The 19,629-nt window shown below is 38.3% G+C and overlaps 1 protein-coding gene across 11 annotated transcripts in view; it reads left to right on the top strand.

The window, feature by feature from the left end:
• Positions 1-18,138, top strand: part of PHLDB2 (pleckstrin homology like domain family B member 2) — a 66,128-nt gene extending 47,990 nt beyond the window's left edge. For 10 of the 11 annotated variants that reach the window (XM_017731774.1, XM_017731772.1, XM_017731776.1 and 7 more), the window contains 7 exons: positions 247-346; positions 7,619-7,826; positions 9,618-9,708; positions 10,132-10,278; positions 12,629-12,848; positions 15,409-15,494; positions 16,179-18,138. In XM_017731774.1, coding sequence (XP_017587263.1) covers positions 247-346; positions 7,619-7,826; positions 9,618-9,708; positions 10,132-10,278; positions 12,629-12,848; positions 15,409-15,494; positions 16,179-16,319 — 993 coding nt within the window. In that variant the 3' untranslated portion in view covers positions 16,320-18,138. The other variant, XM_017731782.1, reaches the window with a different exon arrangement.
• Positions 18,139-19,629: the final 1,491 nt, after the last annotated feature.

The following is a 19,629-nucleotide window of genomic DNA, read 5'->3' as shown; positions in this document are numbered from 1 at the left end:
TTAAAATTATGTATAAAGTGAAAATACTCTTTATTTGTGACATGGTAAATCAACATACAGCAGGAAGGTGGAGGTACTACTCTGAAAACATTTTGGCCTAATAGAGACTGTACATAATGGAAATATCCATGGCTGATTGATATGACATGACATTAATATCCATGACAAAGCACATTATTTTGCCATTGCTGATAAAATAAGTCTTGAAATACAGTTTTAAGCACGTATTTACAAAATTTCCTGCAGGGACATTTACCATTAGGACAGAGCAACAGCTGTGGCAGTGTACTTCCTCACTGCCTGGCAACCATGACCAAAGACTCGGAGTCGAGAAGGATGCACAAAGGTAAGACCTTTTCATTGTTTCATTTCTGTTTAAAATCAGTGTTCAATTCTTCATAAATAAGCCTGAAACAGACAAACAGACATGTAAAATAAAAGTTTACTTCTTGGTGACAAAAGCAAGCTCTAAATGTAATTGATTTTTTGATATTGGCAAAATAAGATGTTAATATTAGGACGTAGGTGCATGTGTAGTTTTGAAGTACACGGTCACCAAATATAATCCAGTACACAAGAAAAGTATATTGAAAGTACACATTGTGTTAACTGGGTAATTTCTGTGAGTGATTTTGAAGCAATATATTATATGTTCTTTCTTTTTTTCCTTCCCTTTTTTTTTTATGTTGGGATTTAAAAATTGTTTTTCACAGGCACATGTTTTTGCTTGGATAAATTTCCCAGAGAGAGATAACTTTAAGAAGCTGTGACTGTGGTATTATAAGTGGTCTTAAATATTTGGGCTACAAAATAGGAAGGAAGAGAGCTGTTCTGTTGTGGATAGATGGCTGTGTTTTTTAATAGGGATACAGCAATTGCAGATCCAAAAGCAAGCTACACCTCTGAAACGTGATCTTGTAGGCTATGGGATTCTGTGTCTGTTGTTTGTTGACTTGAGTCAATACACCTATTTTCTGCCTTAATGAGATGTACTATTGATGTGTCCCATCTTCAAAAGGAAGCACTCCTCAGTGCCATCTGTCAGTTTATTTTCTTTCCAGCATCTGCATCACCATTATCAATATCAGTGCAAGAGGTCCTTGTGTAGAACTGCACTAACTGAGCCTGAGCTGAGCTAGATCCACCCCGTTGTTACAGGACTTGTCAGAGCTTGCAGCTATTAAAGATCACGGCAATGACTGACGTCAGTCATATGCACCAAGATGACTTAATGCAGGGATGGAACAAGCAAGCTGAGAAAGGATCGTGACTTACTACAGCCCCTTTATAGCGCTGATCCAGTTGTGATTTGTTGGTTTTGAGCTGTAGTTATGCAGCAGGCCTTACACAAGTCTGCAGTGTTGTGGCTAACTTACCTTTACGTATTTCAGGTACAATACAAAAGGAGCTTCATGCTCAGCTTGGAAAGCGTCCTTGATGTAACGCGTGTGCAAAGGTGGAATAGCTTGCAATTACGTTCAGACTCACCACTGTGATGTTATTTCTGTCTGAAAATCAATAGGGATATTTTGGCTAAACTTTGACAAGAGATCAAGTATTTAAAATTGGAAATATTTCTGTAAAACGGTTGCAAAGAGTGTTAGTGTGTGACCTAAAACACAACTTTAAAGTGTTACCAAACCTAACACAGGCAAGGGTTTTAAAAGTAAATCACTTCTAATGTTAAATTTTTTGTCACGGTGAAATTAAGACAGTCTAAGAGTAGATTTCTTGTCTTAAGAGTGAGAAAGAGAGAAACCTCACGAATCAAAATCGAATTATGGCATGACAAAGAAGAGAGGCAGGGGAGAATGAGCAAGATGTATTCATTGGGGCAGCTGGCATAGCACTTTTCATATGCCGTTGAGGAATCATGTGCTATACTGCTCATCATACTAGTTGGCTGTTATTTTTTGAAAGATCAACAGTTTGAATGGAAATAGAAAATTATGAAGAGAGCCTTAAGGGATTAATTTGTACTGGGAAAGAGAACAGTTCTAGATGTCCTCTTCTGAAACATTAGCTTTGCCAAAGGGAAACAATGCTGCTGACAGGTGCTTTATTTGAACTGTCACAGGATTTTCAAAGAGTCGTTAACAGGAAGGATATAGGAACACAAGGATCGTTCGTGGCCTCTCTTAGTACTTACTAAAGGGTTTATTCCCTTTCTGTTCAACCTCAAGCTCCTTGAATTTATTGCTGTTGGAGGAACTTGAAGAGTATAACTGCTTTTGCACTGAAGTGCCATGTTTCTAGGTAGGGGAAAGCTCCTTTGTCTGGGTAACACACCACAAAAGTGTTTGCAGGGCTCTTTCTGCACTGCAGTGCAGAACTCAGCAAGGACAGGAATATCCAAGCCAGGTGGCTGGAGTCAGATCCCAGAGAATTTCTATCCAGCTATACAGAAGGGCTGGAAAAAACAGTCTTCAAGCACCTTTCATTCAGCTTCACAGGTAAAGCCTTAATAAATGTCATGGTTTGAGCAGGGAAGGGACTGAGTTTAACTTGGTGGGATTTCTGGTTTCCCCTCACACTTTATACCCATGCTCAGCACACAGAGGGAAAACAAACTTTCTTCAAAGTCAAAAGTAAAGAAAATGCATTTCTGTGGAACAGTGAGATTTGGGTCATGTTTTGAACAGGATGTACTGCTTCAAAGCACCACACAAGACCACTGAAATGGAATATCAGCATCCATTAAAATTCTGAAATCTTACTTGTCTTCCACTAAAATCAACGGGACTTGAGACTGAGTAACTAAGATTAATTTCAGCAGACATCTTTAAATACATCTTTGAAAACCAAGCCAAATGTCATGTCAATGAATGTCCTTGGAGATGTTTTTTTATTCCATCACCAATGATAAATGTTTATTTTATAATAAATACAGATAATTTATTATAAAAACATTCTCGAGGTAGATCAGGTTTGCCTTTTCAGACTAAGTTAATATTTTTCAGAAGATTTATGAACAAATCAGTGGAACTCCATAAATGTAAAGAGTCTGATTATACTGATAAATACGAGCTCTCTAATCTTCCTGCTCCAAAAGTTAGTTGTTCACCTAAAAAAGGTGATGAATAGATAAAAAGTGTTCTCTACCTATCATGTGTAGTGAGTCAGCTCTTGCTTTCCCTGCATTTCTTTCCCCACTTGACAGGTTTTTCACTCCATCAGTTTTCTGTGGTCAAGGTGATATATTGCAAACAACATGGGCGTCTTGGCTTCCTGATACCTTGGGCATAGGGCTGCACCCAGTGCACTGGAACTGGGCTCAGTGGTGAGCCAGGGTCTCACATGATAAATGCCACTTCATCCACTCAGTCTGGAGTCCTGGCTATCAAGCAGTGACCCACAAACTGCTGTCCAAAGAGGATGATGTGCTCCAGAAGTCCTATTAGTAGGACCTGTGCTCCTTCAGGCTTGACAGCATTGAGCAAAGTTCTAGATCAGATGTTCTGGTGTGTGCATATAGATCTGAAAACAAGTCTATTCAATGCTGGCTGGAGGCAGCAGCAGCTCAGCTGGTTTAAAGATATTATCTGAGTGTTATCACTACACTAGTCATGGTCTGAATTGAGTTTTCTCCAATATGCTTTCTCCATTTTTTCTTATTTCAGTCCAAGAAGGTAAATGTAAAAGTCTGAGCTGAAAAAAAAGCAAAGTTAAAAGTGAAATCAAGAAATTAAGAGCAGCAACTTGGGTTTGAACATGGATTTCAATCTCATTTGTTTTATGAAGAAACAAGTAATATCTATGAATAAATTTTAGGCTGGATGCAGTAGTAAATATTTTCATAGGTTTTTAATTATTAAATAGTCTGTATTCCAGGACTATCAAGCGGTGTTCAGTCAGTCATGTGAGTTCAATAATTGTTATGGAAAGAAACAGTCACTGTCAGTAATCATAGCTTGAGTTAAGAGCAACTTAAATGTTTTAGAGGACACATATTTGTTTTAAATCATTAGTGGAAAAAGGTATTTCTTAGCAGCCATTCATGAGGTATTTTTGAAGGACTGTATTTATAAATTCACGTGCTATGTACATGCCTTTGTACCCAAACCATATGCAAAAACAGAATGAAGAAGCTGCTATTTGGTACAATCTTGAGACCTCACCCTGCGCAGTTGGAGGCTTGGGGCTCACAGGGAGTTCTGGGTGCCAGAAGCTTGCACAAGGACAGGCAGGAGCAAGGAGGGTTAGCTAATGCAGTCCCATGGACTGCAGGATGGACTCCAGAAGGGAAGAAGGAATGGTTAGCTGGGAATTAAGGTGTAAGACCAGACACAGCACTGGGAACAAAGCTGTTGGGACAGAGAAGTTAGGTACCAGCGAGATGATTCTTTCTGTCCTTTCTAAGCTCTGTATAAAAAAAAAAAAAACAGTATACTGCAAGCAAGGGATATTTGTTCAAACAATTTAGAAATTTTTCAAAGCAGTCTGCCTTTTTTGTTTGTTTTTCACTCTTTTTCTTGTCAAACTCAGGAAAAAACAGAAAAGGTATGAAAACATCCCTTTCCCTGGCTGTATCTCTCATGTGATGTTTTTCCAAAAGTACCAGTTGAATCAGCACTGTCAAGTAGTTCCCAGACTCTTGAAAAACTTTTAACTAATGGTTAAATAATGATAGCACTTCAAAAATACTTTTTTTCCTGCTGTCAAATAACCTGTCACAACAAAACTTCTGACTTATGCTGATATCTGCAGAGCTGTGGCTTTGCACAGGCCTAATTTTTTGCTTCTTTGCTCATAGCCACACAAGTAGAGCAGAAAATTTAGAAGTCTTTGCAGATCTGTAGGTGACAATGACAAGGTAGACAGACTTCGGCTTCCTACTTTGGCATGTTTCCACACAACAAATGTATCTTGACATGTTAATGTCAATCTTTAAAAAGAAAAAAAAAAAGAGAGAGAAAGAAGAAAGAATAGGAATAAAAGAAAAATGTAATGGGATCATTTTCATAAAGTACTATTGGGTTTTTTACATACTTGACAGTGCCACTTTTAATAACAGCTTTCACTTTTAGTTCTACCCTCACCATAATTTTGTGGTGGTATACCTGGCTCTTGTGATTCTGCAGTAACTCCTTTGGAATGCTTTTCTTTGATGACATGGCTTTATGGATAATTGCAATATTTTTCTCAACACTGTGGCTGTTAACATTGTTAAGTTTACGGGTTTGCTGCAGAGCAGTGGAGCTCTGTAGTAAAACCAATGCAACAACAAACATTTTAGCTCCTGTATCAGCTTAGACTTGACTGATACTAATCTTGGCTTGTAGGAAAATTTTAGTTAAGTACTGGATTTTACAAGGAGTCTAATATTTTTAAGTGCATGTTGTGTAAATAGGCACCTGAGCAGTTAAAAATTCCTTGAACAACAGATGGTGCCTGCCCAATGTGTAGGTGTGGCTGTGATGGAGGCAGCTTGGTTGTGAAGCCTGGTGGTGTTGGTACACAGCTGATCCTGAGCTTTGAGCTGCCTGTTGAAGATAAAAGGAGAACACTGAATTATGCTTTGTTTCCATGAATGCATCTCATTTTGCAACCTAACAAATGTTGATTTCTTGCAGTGTTTAGTTACATTTGCATGATTGCATAAATTTAACTGATAAATGTTTTCCTCAAAAATGTGTTCTTTATCTTAGGGGATAGAGCATTTGTAGCACTGCTATGCTGCTCTATGCCTTTTAGATGGGTTTATTTTTCAGTGAAATATAAAATATGGAATTAAGATTTCTGAGTAGGCAAGGATTTGTAGAGGGCTCAACAGAAAAACATGCATTTGAATAAAGTTTTTCAGTAATTAATTTTTTTCTCTCTTTACCTAATGAATCACTGATTACCATTTCACAGAAGCAATTAGTCATTCCAAAGGTTCGAGCATGAAAGGTAATTGCTTATCTGCAATAACAGAAGCATTTGTCAAAATAAGAGGGAAAAAAGCAAACTGCATATGAATCAGTAACACCTGTGTTGTGTGATGCTATTACTTATGACTACTGAGGTGTCTTTGTGTCCCTTTTGTCTCTTTTACTAATCGATGCAATTGAACTTTTATTGAAATTTAGTGTTCTTTTAAATGGCAAATGAGTCCTTTTAGTTCCTTAGAAACCAGCTTTAACTATCTCCAAGAAAGTTTTGTATGGTACAGAGGGAAGTGAGGAGGAAACTAACTTGGAAATGCTTGTATGGCACAGTTTCTTTAATGACATGCTTTAATCATTCAGCTGCAGACACACTTTTCAGATAACTGCAGTTGTTGGCTCTATGAACTGGGACTCTCCCAGCTCTGGCATGGCAAAAAATACCAGAGAGTAACCTTGTATGTACAGATAGGGAATGAGAATAAGGCAGAAAAATATTTGCACTTTAAGCATGTTTTCCTCACATTGGTGTCTTAATGGTGTCTAGTAAAAACTTTTATCTGGACCTTGCTGCGTTTGTACATTTGTCTGCACTTTTCCTGTGTCTGTTTATCTTAAATATGTGGAATGTCAGTTGCTGCCTTCCTGTAAGAATGTGAGGTTTTCATGTAGTCTATCAGTGCTTCCTAATCTCCAGCTCTGCCAGCAGCTCAGAATTTGGGTCAGGAATGTGCAGAGAATATTATAAACCTGACTGAGTATCAGAAATGTGAGAAAGTCTCACTTCTTGCATTCATTGAAGGGAAAGATGAGCAGTGCCAGTTGCATTTGTAATCACATAGATTGAAAAACCCTTAAAAGGGCACTGTAAAATACTTCAGCAGTTAAAATGACAACTGTCATTTATACTCTCCTCTTCATCAGGCAAGCTCAACATCCTCTCTCTAAGTCTGCATTACTTTCAAAGTGCAATGGAGATACAGGGTAAAAATAATGGTGAAGAGACATTTTCAAAGGACACAAAGCCAAACAAAGTTCCTTGTGTTCAAGAAGGATGACTTCAGAAAAAAATGTTTTTGTGAAAATATAGCAGCAGAGCCTTTGAATGAATCTTATTTTTCTTCAAGATCATTGAGCTATAAGGATCTGCTTCAATTCTATAGGGTGAACTGCAGTTTCAAAACTCCAGTAAAGTACCTCTACACCAGTAACTATGATTCTATAACAAGCAGTCAGTATTATTTCAGCTGAAACTAAGAGTCCAATTGTAGTTACCAGAAGGCAAAGTTTTCCCAAAGAGACAAAAAAAAAATCCATATTCAATAAAGTCCACCAGACAAGTACTCAAGAATATTCAATATCAGGACGTTTTTCCTTTTTCTCTAATTAGTCAGTGTCATTTCTTCTAAATCTCCGAATTTAACTGCATTACTTTCCAAATTAGGCCTAAGTTTAATCTTAAAATGTAAATTTCATTTGTTCAAATTAGATTTTCATAATACACATACAAGAACATAGATTGAAAAGTCAGCTATACTAATATGCATATATTTGAATCCATCATAGATAAAACAGGTATTTAAAGCTTTTATTTCAGTGTGACTAACTTGTAAATTAACTGCAATATTGTAGTACCTTGCTCACAGCGCAGTAAAGACTGAGGTGATGTTCAAAACACTTGCGCAGCTAACAAGTTATGCTCCTGTCACATAATTTTTGTGTAAAATCAATGTTTCCTCTGTACTTTATAGGGTACAACCATCAGCGCATCTGTGAAAACCAAAGGCAGAAGTCTCCAGAATTCTACAGCAGAACAGCATCAGAATCCAATGTGTATTTGAACAGTTTCCATTACCCAGATCGTAGTTACAAGGACCATGCCTTTGATACATTAAGCTTAGACAGTTCTGACAGTATGGAGACAAGCATATCAGCGTGCTCACCAGATAACATTTCCAGGTAAATCTTCTTTCCTTCTGATCCTGCAGTGGTCATAGGAGCATAATGAAAAAAGAGAATATGTACATTTACATGTTGACACTGCGATAGTGTGAATGCTGCTGATCGGTTAAGAAAATGTAAGATCATTCGACAGGCATCATATTTGTGTAGCTTCTCATAATCAGGTTTAACTACTTCTCACCTATTTTTTGAAAGATGGAAAATAAAAATATAGAGAAGTTAAGTGATAATGCTGAAGTCTACAGAGCAGTCAGTGCTTCCTCTCCTGGTCACTACAGAGAAGGAATTTCCTCTGATAAGAAATTTCTCAAGGACATCTGCCATTGATGACGTACCCTTGTTCCACAAGTCCACCATGTTAACCAACTAGATGCTTAAGCTGAAACACTTAGGCTTCCTCCAACAGTCTTTTTGCCCTTTTCTCTCCCTTTTCTGGGTCAGTAAAAATTAAGAGATGACACTGAAAGGCTTGCTTTTCCCATCCTCAGAGGCTGTCAGCTCAGACACCATTTCTCAGAGGAAAGAAATTTCCATGATCTGTGTTAAAAGTCCAGATGAGTCTCAAAATTGTGTGCAAACAATTTTCTCGTGACAGTCTGTTTTTCATTTCTGACACTATGGTAGTGCTTTCATTCCTGCTACTTTTTTTTTTCCTGCTCACAGTCCAGCCAGAGCAGTTTCAGAAGCATAAACAGAGGCTGATAATTAAGTACAGATTTGTCGCAGCACTATGAATCCCTTGTGAACACAAGGCCAACTTTTTTGGCTAGCATGCTGTGTTTTACTTAGCATCTGTTTGCTGGGTCAGGGAAGCCCCCTGATTTCCCCTTTTAGTCATTATCACTGTTAAGAGTTTCAGAAAATACCAGTGGCAGTCATTCTGCTGGGTGGTTTGTTTGGGCTTTTTTGCATTGGTTGTTTTTGCTTTTTTTAAAGGAAAAACATTAGGACTGGGGTTTTGAGGATTTCTGTTTTAAAGGGATAGTCAGCAAGTTTCTGATAGGTGGAGACAGGCTGGGAACAAACTCTCTGCATTGATCTAACGTGCCAATGATGTGAAACCTTTCTCTCTCTGACTTCCTGCTCTGACCATTTGAAGGACCCTTTTGGTGCTGTCTGAGCTACCTCGGGCCATCTTCTAAGTCCCGTCTCCAGCCCAGGACTGGGAAGCTGCAACAGCTGTTGAATTTCACTGGTGCTGTTTGCTCTTGTGCTTCCCTCTGACTCTTGCAGCCAATGCCAGAAGGAAAACAAAAGCAACACAAACAAATATCCCAAATCAATACAAAAAACAGAAAGGGACCCTTTACAACAGGTCTTTCTGCTTCTCACAAGGCAAACTTTGGTGGAAGAAGAAAAGAGTGTAAGCTGATTTTGTTGATAAAATCTGAAAGATAGGCAGTTATTTCTTCTTGACAAAATTTCCCTTTAGCAAAATTAATTCAGGCTGTTATAGATGGTGTTTGAGAATATTTTCTAGCCGTATCAGACTTTAAAGAAAAACAATGTATGATGCTTTGTTCTGACCTATTTAAAATGTATGTTATATTCTACCACGTTTAAGGTGAGAGAATCACTTTTTTTCTAGAAATGCTTAAAGTATGGAAGAAACAGAACTGCTGTAGTCATTCACAACTCACCAAACATACCTCTTTTTTTGTTAGTGGCTACTGCACTGAATTGGATCAGAACACTATCAACTCTGTTCTTAAACTATGTTGGACTGCAAAATATTTATTTAAATACCAACTATTCCTTTAAATAAGAAATAATGGGTCTTTTTTGCAGTGCTAGCACTTCAAACGTTGCAAGAATAGAGGAGATGGAGAGACTTCTCAAACAAGCGCATGCTGAAAAGACTCGGCTTCTTGAGACCAGGGTAAGCATAATTTTGAATAACTAAGAGTAGGCATGTTAGTTTGGATAATGTTCTCCTAAATGCAACATAGAACCCTACCCAGCTTATACCTAATAGACACTTAAAAATTACCTCTTTCCCCTTGGCTTGACCTCACACTACAACCTTGAGCCCATATGCAATATCTGCTATCTCAAAGGGCGAGTTGATGGCAAAATCCCATCAGAAACTTGGTCAGCATTAGTTTGACACCTGCTGGGGAAGCTGCTTAAGAAGAACCTTCATTTCTATTTGCAATTCTTATTCTGAATTTCAGTCCACAGTGCTGGACATATATTTCTGCCTATTTAAGGGACAAAAAGGTATTTAGCCCTAGCTTAGAAATGACATTGCCAACTATAGTTTCACATATAATTGAAGTTCTGTGTGTGCTGTGGTATCTAGGAACGGGAGATGGAAGCTAAGAAAAGAGCTCTGGAAGAAGAAAAACGCCGCAGAGAGCAACTGGAGAAAAGACTGGAGGAAGAAACAAGCCAGAGGCAAAAACTAATTGAAAAGGAAGTCAAAATACGTGAGAAACAAAGAGCACAGGTCAGATAATGTGGATGTGAAGTGGTTTTGAAGTGTAAGGCTTCCCCTTCATATACAGAAAGGACTAAGTGTATTTCTGCCAATGGTAAACAGGACTGCTTTCAGCTGAACAAATGGATTTAGTATTTCTGAGGTGCAATTCCTTTGCTAGAAGTATGTTTGGGCTCTTGGAGCCAAGTATTCATTTAAAGTTAGATAACAGCATAGGTATCTATTTAGCATTTTATATATAAAGTATCAATATTAATCCTATAAAGTTTGTTACTGAATACAGGCAGAGCAGAATTGTTTGGCCAGAACAACAGAAATTTGTGTGTTAATTTTATAAAGCATTGGTGTGGAGCTGGTGGGTTTTGATTTGTTTTTTCTTTTAATGCATAAAATACCTTGAAATGTGTATTATTACTTCCAAACATTTGACCGAAAAGGAAAAGACAGATAAGGAAGTTTTTTCAGCTCCCCATCTACAGCAGAGAGTAAATATTATTCTCTTCTAAAATTAATGGGACTATACAATGAGAAATATTACTTAATTTTAAAAGTTTTACTTTCGACATATTTTTGCTTCTTCTCAGGCTTAGAGGTACCTTGAGTTTTCTGTAGGCTTAGGGTCTTACCTATTTGTTTATTCCTCCAAAACCAATAACATCTATAAGGTACAGCAAATAGACTAGGCAGTCATTGCTAGTACACCAGAGCAAGAAAATGTCTCCATCTTAATAGAAGTATTTGAGTGCAGAAGTTTCCATGTCATATTGGAATATCTTTCTGGTTTTATCTGTGCTACCTTTGCTGATGGTTAACCAGCTGTTTCTAGTTAAATAGACTCATTCCCTTGTTTTTATATAAAGTGTAATTATGAATGCTAAATTTTACTTGCTTGGTTGCCTTCTATTTTTCTAAGAAATTTTGTTGACAACTCAAGTATGGCGTAAACAACGATGCAATGCTGATATCTTTATCCCAAATTAGAGCGTGCACGTGTTGTAATAGAATGTCCTGTCAGTTACTGCTAATTGGCAGACTTGGCAGAGAGGCTGAAGGCTGAATTGGCAGGAAGACAAAAACTGTCTGTCAAAAATTACTGGGTTTTTTTCTTTTTTCTTTCCTTTGTACAGTGAGACCAATTTTTTGTTCCCCCACTTAAAAACGTAAATGAGAGGAAGAAACTCCACCCTTGCACTTGCCAGAACTGGTGCCAGCTTGTACCATACAGCACTGCATAATTTTAGAAGGGTGCTAAGGGTTCTTGTGGGCAACACAGCTCCTATTGCACCAAGAGGCTCCTAAGAATGCAATGAGGGAAAATCCCTTTGATTTGAGACTCACAGTGGGATTTAACAAGCTAACTTTAGGAATGGAGCAGGGGCAGATTAGTTTCTCCAGGTCACTGACTTCTCTGGAGTCTAGAGGGAGAAAGGGAGATGCTCCTTTCACAGATCTTGAAAGCACCTAAAATCAGCTTCTGTTCCGAAGTAGCCTCTCTCTGCTTCAACTGCGGCAGGAGCCTTCTCAGGGAGACCTGTCTTCTGTGTTTAACGTGAGGGGGGTGGTGATTGTGCATAGACCCTCCAGGCACGGAGAACAAGAATATTCCCTCAGTTGGCAGAGGTTCCAAATCACTGTCTTCTCCTTGTTCTCCCAACTGACACTATCCAGGCCTGATGTAGAGTCTTGAACTGCAGTCAAGAATGAGGCACTGTCTCCTGCAGTGCTTTGCTGTCTCTTGAAGAAGGATGCACTTCAGCTCTCCATACCTAGATATCTGTGAACTAGATATCACAGTTAATTTGTTCAGCAGAAAATAATTGTTTTTTTCACTGCAACCCCTGAAACTAACTGGCAATTACAGTTCACTCCTATTATTAATGTTTCCCGCAATAGCATTTATTTATATATTATACTCTGCATGAAAATACCTGTAGCAGTAGAATTAAAGAGTGACATGTGTGCAGTGAGTATTTGATCCAGAGAAATAAAGGGTTTGCTTAACATCCTACATATGAAGTTCTTGGACTTCATCTAAGGTAGCAACACACCCTTACATTTAATTAATGTCTTCTCTAAGACAACTTTTCTGTGCTGTGGCCCCTATTTTACCAGCTTATCAGCTGTTGATTTCAAGAAACTTCTATGCTCTCTCTGGCTTTTACAAAGGTAGCCAACACTGTAAAGTTAGAAGTTTAAAGAATTTTTCAAGAAAAATACAGCTGCAGTAAAAGCTCTTTATTTTTCTTACATTTATTCTTAGACTCTATGAGCAGCTTTCACTTACATCCTCGCAGCAGAAAGAGTAGGAGATGATAAGGCTTCTCTTAAAAATCATATGATTTTCTTTTCTTTCCTGTAGGCCCGTCCCTTGACTCGCTATTTGCCTGTTAGAAAGGAAGACTTTGACCTACGAAGTCACATTGAAACAGCTGGGCACAACATAGAGACCTGTTACCACATTTCTCTCACAGAGAAGACCTGCCGAGGCTTTCTGATTAAAATGGGAGGAAAAATTAAAACATGGAAAAAACGGTGGTTTGTTTTTGACAGAAACAAGAGAACTTTTACTTATTATGCAGGTAGGTTGCAGGATTGCTACTAGGGTTCATCTGTTCTTCTATCTTCTTATCAAACCTAGCTGAGTTATGAACAAGTAGGGAGTGCAGATAAAACTTAGGTTTCCATTTCATCCATTCACTTAGAGGTCATGTGAACCCTTCCCTATAGAGTTCAATCCTCATGCGAGGTAAGGCAGAATTGAGCATACAAAACAAAATAAAGAAAGAGATGCAGACGGGCAAGAGAAAAAATGGAAGATGATCAGGTTACAAGTACACAGAATAATGGGTCCACATATTTTATTTTTAAATATTATACACTTCCCCCAATGACTGAATTTCTTGTAGCCTTCATACAAGAATATAATTTATTATACTTACATTAAAATTAAATTGAATGCTTCTGCAGTCCTCCTGCTTAATGTGAAGGAAAGACTTTCAGGAAATTAAACACACATGGATTTTTTGAGTTTGCCTTATTTTGAAAGTGTAAGGAATTTCAGATGAAGAATATGCAATACTCCAAAGAGGTTTCTGTACACTAAGTTGTGTTTTACAATATCTGGAGCCATTATAAGCATTACCTTACGTTGTTATCTTAGGGTAAACCTGGAAATGGGGAATTTAAGAACATATTTCTCCAAATGCTGTGCAAATATACACGTGGTTTGATTTTGAAGTTTCAGAGGAAGCCACAAAAATAACATTGTGCTCTGAATATTTATTGTTCAGAGTCCAGAAAGAGGCATATGTAGGATGGTCATTGCTAAGAAGCAGAAGAAAACACCATGAGTACAAAAACCACCCAAACAGTTTCATTTACTTTAATGACATTACTGCTTTCCAGCATCATATAAGGAACTTAAAATTGACGGTAGGGTTATGCATTGTTCTGTATATTTTTTAAAAGGTGTACTTGAATTCATTATGTTCATTCATTACATACCCACTGAATATTTCTTATTAGTTTGCAGTAATACAAGGAAGAATGTGACAAACATTTTTTATTTTCTTCCTAACATCTGGTTTATTGGTTAGGAAGGCCAGTAACATACAGTAGTGTTCCCATCTGGTACTGATTTTTGTCTTTTTTAGTAGTTATGTTAGCATTTAACGGTTTCATTTTTGAGTGCAGTACAGTTGCCGTAGTGTAATTTCAATTACCAACGAAAACTTTTGCTAATGTCTCAAGGACTCCAGCCAACAAGCATAGTTTTATGAGGTCTGTACCAGCTGCACTAAAATGCCTCTGCTTGTATGAGCGAGGATCTGTCAAGATCTTTAAATATGTAGTAGACTTCCAAAATATTGGTGCTGTAAATTCAGAGTAATTGAACTCTTAAGTGAATGTACTGAGATATTGCTTTAGTTCTGCCAGTGCACTGAACAAAGAACTTACCCTGAAGTCTGACAGCTTAGTGCAGTGACTGAAGCATCTGCACTTTCTGAACTGAAGCATTCAGGGAACTCTGCCAAGACTCTTGTGATGGGAGCTTGTGGATACCTGAAATAGTCTTGTAACCAAGGCCCCAGGTGGGGCTTGAAAGGAGAGTGGGTTCCCTGCCTACTTGTACTGCACAGAGAGTATGCTTTGTATAGTGCTGTATTTATCTCAATGTAATGTGTACTGTAATCTCATAATCCTATACCTCAGTGCTTCAGTACTGTTCCTCTGGGGGCTGGCAGGAAGATTCCCAAAGCTGTATTGTTTGCTCTCTGGGATTTCATTTTGCCATCACATGAAGCTTTCTGAATTGTCTGCAGCTACCCATAGGACATAAGTTGAGCTCCCCAAGTGTTTAAATGACAGCAAAATCCCTCATGGGACTGAGAAAGATGTTCTGCATGACTGTTGAGTGTTGACATGATACTATAACTTGGGGGCAGAAAGCATTATATTCCCCTAATACAAAAGTGCTGGGAGTGAAAGGAAGTTTGCCCCTCAGTGTCCACATGCAGTTGGGATGCTTCTTAACAATTTCTCTCTCCGCTGCAGGAAAATGGAGGGTGGATGCTGTGCTGCCCTCTCCTTTTTCTTGTGCAACATTATAGTGGTGACTGTTTAGTTCACATGTGAAGAAGCATTTTTCAAAAAAAGTACATGCACCAATTATGTTCTAATATAAAGGTTTTGGTGTCAGATTGTATTGAAAATTTGACTACCATTACAGTTTTCCATTGAAGGCAAACTGGAGGTCTTAGCCTGAGAACTGTATGAAGTCTGGCTGGTTTTCATGGAATGGGAAGAGTGGATGTATCTGAGACACATCTGGCCTTCTGTGAGCTAATACCCTCCATAACATTTAGACACTTCAGTGAAGGGAGTGACTTGCAAATAGATGAGGAAATTGCAAAAGCTTTTACCCTTGGAAACTAGGTGAAAAAGAAAACATATTAAAGTCAAAAATGCATCTCTCAACAAAACCAACAAACTAGTAAGAAAGGTTGAAGGTTTCTGTGGGATTTCAGAAGCGGAACTGTTAAGTCACTTATCAGCTGAACATACATGGAAATGCAAATAAAGCTTTTGCTTCTTACTGTTCATTTCAGTTCTGAAGTCTTTCTCTCTTTTCCATTTTAGACAAACATGAAACTAAATTAAAAGGTGTAATATATTTCCAAGCTATTGAAGAAGTCTATTATGATCATCTAAAGAATGCATATAAGGTAAACTTTGTTATTGGCGTTTTAACCACGTATCACATAGAGTACCCAAAGTACGGTAGTCGCTGTAAAATTAAAGGGAGAGCTAACACTATTGGGGGACAATTAAAGAAACAAAACAAATATTAAAAAAAATCCTGGAGTGTAGGAAAAGGAAGCTAATCTGTAATTATCACTATTTTGGCGTTTTTTTAATACCGATGGAAGCAGAGATAAGTGTGTCTACCTGCAAAGTGGTATTTGCTGCAAGTAGTTCTTTCGTCCAGTGGTGAGACTGCTGAAATCAGTGGCATGGACAAGTCAAGGCCTGGCTACATGCCTCTGTGCCAGGGAGGGAGTTAACTGTGCTCATGGCACCCCCAGCCTCTCATCTGTAATTTAAATGAACTGTGAACAATTTGTGAAAGCCACTGGACAGAGGGGAGGGGTTAGTTAATTGGGCATGAAACAACAGCTTGGAGCCCTGTAGTACTGTATAATAGTCTACTGGAAAAATGATGCAAAGGTGTTTATGGTGGCTACAAACACTTCAAATGCATCTCTGCTGCAATAGAAGATGCAGTGGTACAGCATTTTATCTTTCTTCTTAACCCTATTCATAAATATCCCTGTAAGCAATTCCACCTCTGGTACCAATAAATGGCTTTGATTTCATGCTTTTGATATCTTCTTTGTGTTTTATTCTAGAGTCCCAACCCATTGCTGACTTTCAGTGTTAAGACCCATGACCGCATCTACTACATGGTTGCTCCTTCTCCAGAAGCCATGAGGATCTGGATGGATGTCATTGTTACAGGCGCAGAAGGCTACACCCACTTCATGTTGTAATAAAAGGGGAGCGATAGGGCATCCTGCAATAACTAATGAAGTTAGCCATACCTAGTGACAGCTGAAAAGCCAGTGAATACCCTGAAATGTCCTCCTTATGACGTGCACCTGAAACCTCAGATTGAGAGGGGGTTAAAAATGCATTGAAAAGGGAGGCTTGTTACCTGTTTTAGTTGATTTTAATAGGAATGAACAAGCTAAAGCTGTTGAGAGAATCACAGTGCTCCAAAATGGATAATCAGGCAATTTTAATTACAGCATCTTGATTGAATGATAAGTTTCTACAAATTCTCTTATACAGAGAATGTCTTCATAAACTTACACTGAACAGTTTACAAGTATGTGTGTTCTCATTGGTATGCAAAAATTCTAGTTGTGAAACAAAAAGGTGTAATAAGCATATATTTTAATATGCAACATTTGACATTTATAGATAATTAGGTGACTTTTTAAAACTTTTAGTCAAGTATTTTATAAAAATACAAACAAGGAGCAGCCCTAAGGTACACACAGTTCTTGCCTTAGTAGTTAAGTGTTACAACAGAGCCAAAGAGTTATACAATTCCCTTATGTTTTCATATTGTTAGTTGTACCTAACTTTCTGTAAGGGGACAGTGCCAAAACTCTTAATGACCTTTAATGTAATTAAATTGTTATGATATTCTGTGTGTTCAAGCACTTAGTGGCAACAACTGTATGTTTAAAGTTTGCATCTATGGAGCTCCACAAAAAAAAAAAAAAAGAAAAGAGAAGAGAAGGATAGCTTTATAAAGATGCATTTTTTCCCACAAGGATGAGAAATGGAAACACATGTATTAACTTCCTCATAAAGAGGGATTTTTTTCATCTTCCCTGTTGAATAGAATAAGCTGATTCTGGACCCTACAGCAATCTTCTTTCATGTAGTAAGGTCCCAGTGTGGTTCTAATCTTACTCTTTGCCAAGTGAACGCTCTATTGAAATCTCTGAAACATTGCCTGCCTTGAAGCCAGCACCAAAATCTCTACCTATCTGAATTCTTTGGAGCCAAGCTTTCAGTCACAGAGAGTTGTTTTGTTGTTTAATGTATATCTGCACAGAATAATGCTGTCTAATAGAATAAAAAGAGAGAGGTGAGTTCTAAGAGTTTACACTAAGCAGTGTATGAATAAAAACCCCCGAAAGTTTGAAGTAGTAGGGATTGAGATTCCTAAAACGGCAAAAATACTGAGGGTGCAGTGGTCTCCCATTTTAAAATCACCTCCAAGTCCCGGAGTAATATTGCAAAAATATAAATTATTTAATTGAAATGAACTTCAAGAAAGTCTCATATTATGACCTTAAAGGGGTTCTATTTCAGTAATCAAAACTCTCACGCTCTGTGGTTTGTGTACTAGAAGAAAGCACATTAGCCTTTTTTTTTTTTTCCCCTTGATGAAAAGTTAATGGTTTTTGATTAAACAAATAAACTGAAAACAGAATAGAAGTATGCTGGCAGAATATTTTTGTTATACTTCTAAAACCCTGTAACTGTAATGAATAGGTTTGTGGTATACACAGGTGATGTGGTTGTTCTAGCATGACAAACATCAGTTTCGACTTGAATCATAAAAGAAGAGACTGTTGTTGCAAGAGAATTGTTATCATCTGTGCAGATCACAGCCTGTAATCTATAATTTAAAACACTATCAGAAATAAATTGCTTTTGTTTATACAGTTATTATTTTTCCCTGATGTATCTTGATTTTATTCCTAAGTATAGTTATAAAGGTTTTCTAATAATGATTTTTGTATCCTGCATGATGCAATGAAGGCATTTCAATAAACATTTTTAAAAATACACTTGTTTCAGATATTTTCTTGCTGCATTATCCTGAGACATTTCTGTCTTTTAAATAGTTATATACAACTATTTGTATGTCATGCAAGCAATATTGTATTTCTCAGTAACAGTTAACTATTCCATGTATTTTCCCATAAAAGAGCTATGGAAAATAACCTTTGGGAGGGCAGTGGAATTAGGAGTGTAGTCTGCTTACTGCATATACATAATATAGTATCTTTTTCATTTTTTATGAACCTGTTTGAAAAATTTATCACCAAGCTTGGATATTGACAATTTTTTTGTTTAACTATAAACCAGAAATTGCTTGAGTTTGAGGATTTTGCAGTTTTCTCAATATTTGACTTAGACATGACTTGAATGGAATGAAGTATTAACTCACTGTGGAAATGAAAACCAGTGTGGTTTTATGACTGATTTCTTTTCGCTAAGTTTGCCATCATCATCATGAAGTGGGGTGGGTTCTGTAGTGGTGGACATCAAGACAACATAAGCAGAGCATGGTGGTAGGCACCCCTGTTTATGATCAGTCTGCACTGATCATAAAAGCCCTTCAAGCTTACCTGCCTGGGAGTCAAATACCTGCTTACCCTGAAGGCTCTCGGGCAGTTGCAAACCAGGTAGGCTGAGTCTTAAAAACCTCCTCTGCTGTGTCCCATGACCTACAGGTGCTGGCCTGGTGCTGGGATGGGAATACATCCTTACCTTGGCAGGCACTGACCTTTCTTAGCGTTCATTTTCACACGTCAGGGAAGGTTGGACATCAGGAAGAACTTCTTAGCAGAAAGGGTTGTCAAGCATTGGAATGGGCTGCCCAGGGAGGTGGTGGAGGGGCATCCCTAGAGATACTCAAGAAACGACTGGATGTAGCATGTAGTGCTATGGTCCAGTTGACACGGTGGTATTTGGTCAAAGGTTGGACTTGATGATATTTGAGATCTTTTCCAGTCTAAATGATTTGGACATTCTATGATTATTTTCTTTTCTTTGTGGCTGCCATGGCCTGTATATAAAAGTACAGTGCAAAAAGACATAGTTTTGGCTCCTGCACTCATATACCTAAGGCTGAGAGAAGGTGAGGAGGTGTGAGCCCGTTAATGAGGTCCGTTCTCAGCCACTTCTTCTCAAGACTGAAGAGGCGCAGTTCCCTCAGCCTTTCCTCCTAAGAGAAGTGCTCCAATCGCCCTCAGTGCCTTCCACCCGACCCGCTCCAAGAGCTCCGTGTCTCTCCTGTACTGAGGAGCCCAGACCTGGACACAGCACTCCAGAGGTGCCTCACCGGGGCTGAGCAGAGGGGCTGGATCGCCTGCCTCGACCTGCTGGCAGTGCTCTTCCCAATGCACACCTCTGGCCTTCTTGGATACAAGGCACTGCTGGCTCTGGGGAAACACGCACGCTGGGAAACGCACGCTGAATGTCTTGGGGCTTTTTATTGACAAAACTTTGCAGTTTGCCAGGCAGGCTCTCAGCACGGACCGCAGACCGCGG

The sequence above is a fragment of the Corvus brachyrhynchos genome, unplaced genomic scaffold (assembly GCF_000691975.1).
Source record: "Corvus brachyrhynchos isolate BGI_N302 unplaced genomic scaffold, ASM69197v1 scaffold3, whole genome shotgun sequence".
In the NCBI taxonomy this organism is placed as follows: domain Eukaryota; kingdom Metazoa; phylum Chordata; class Aves; order Passeriformes; family Corvidae; genus Corvus; species Corvus brachyrhynchos.
The sequence above is the reverse complement of the archived record's forward strand: the minus strand, read 5'-3'. Positions and strand labels throughout refer to the sequence as shown.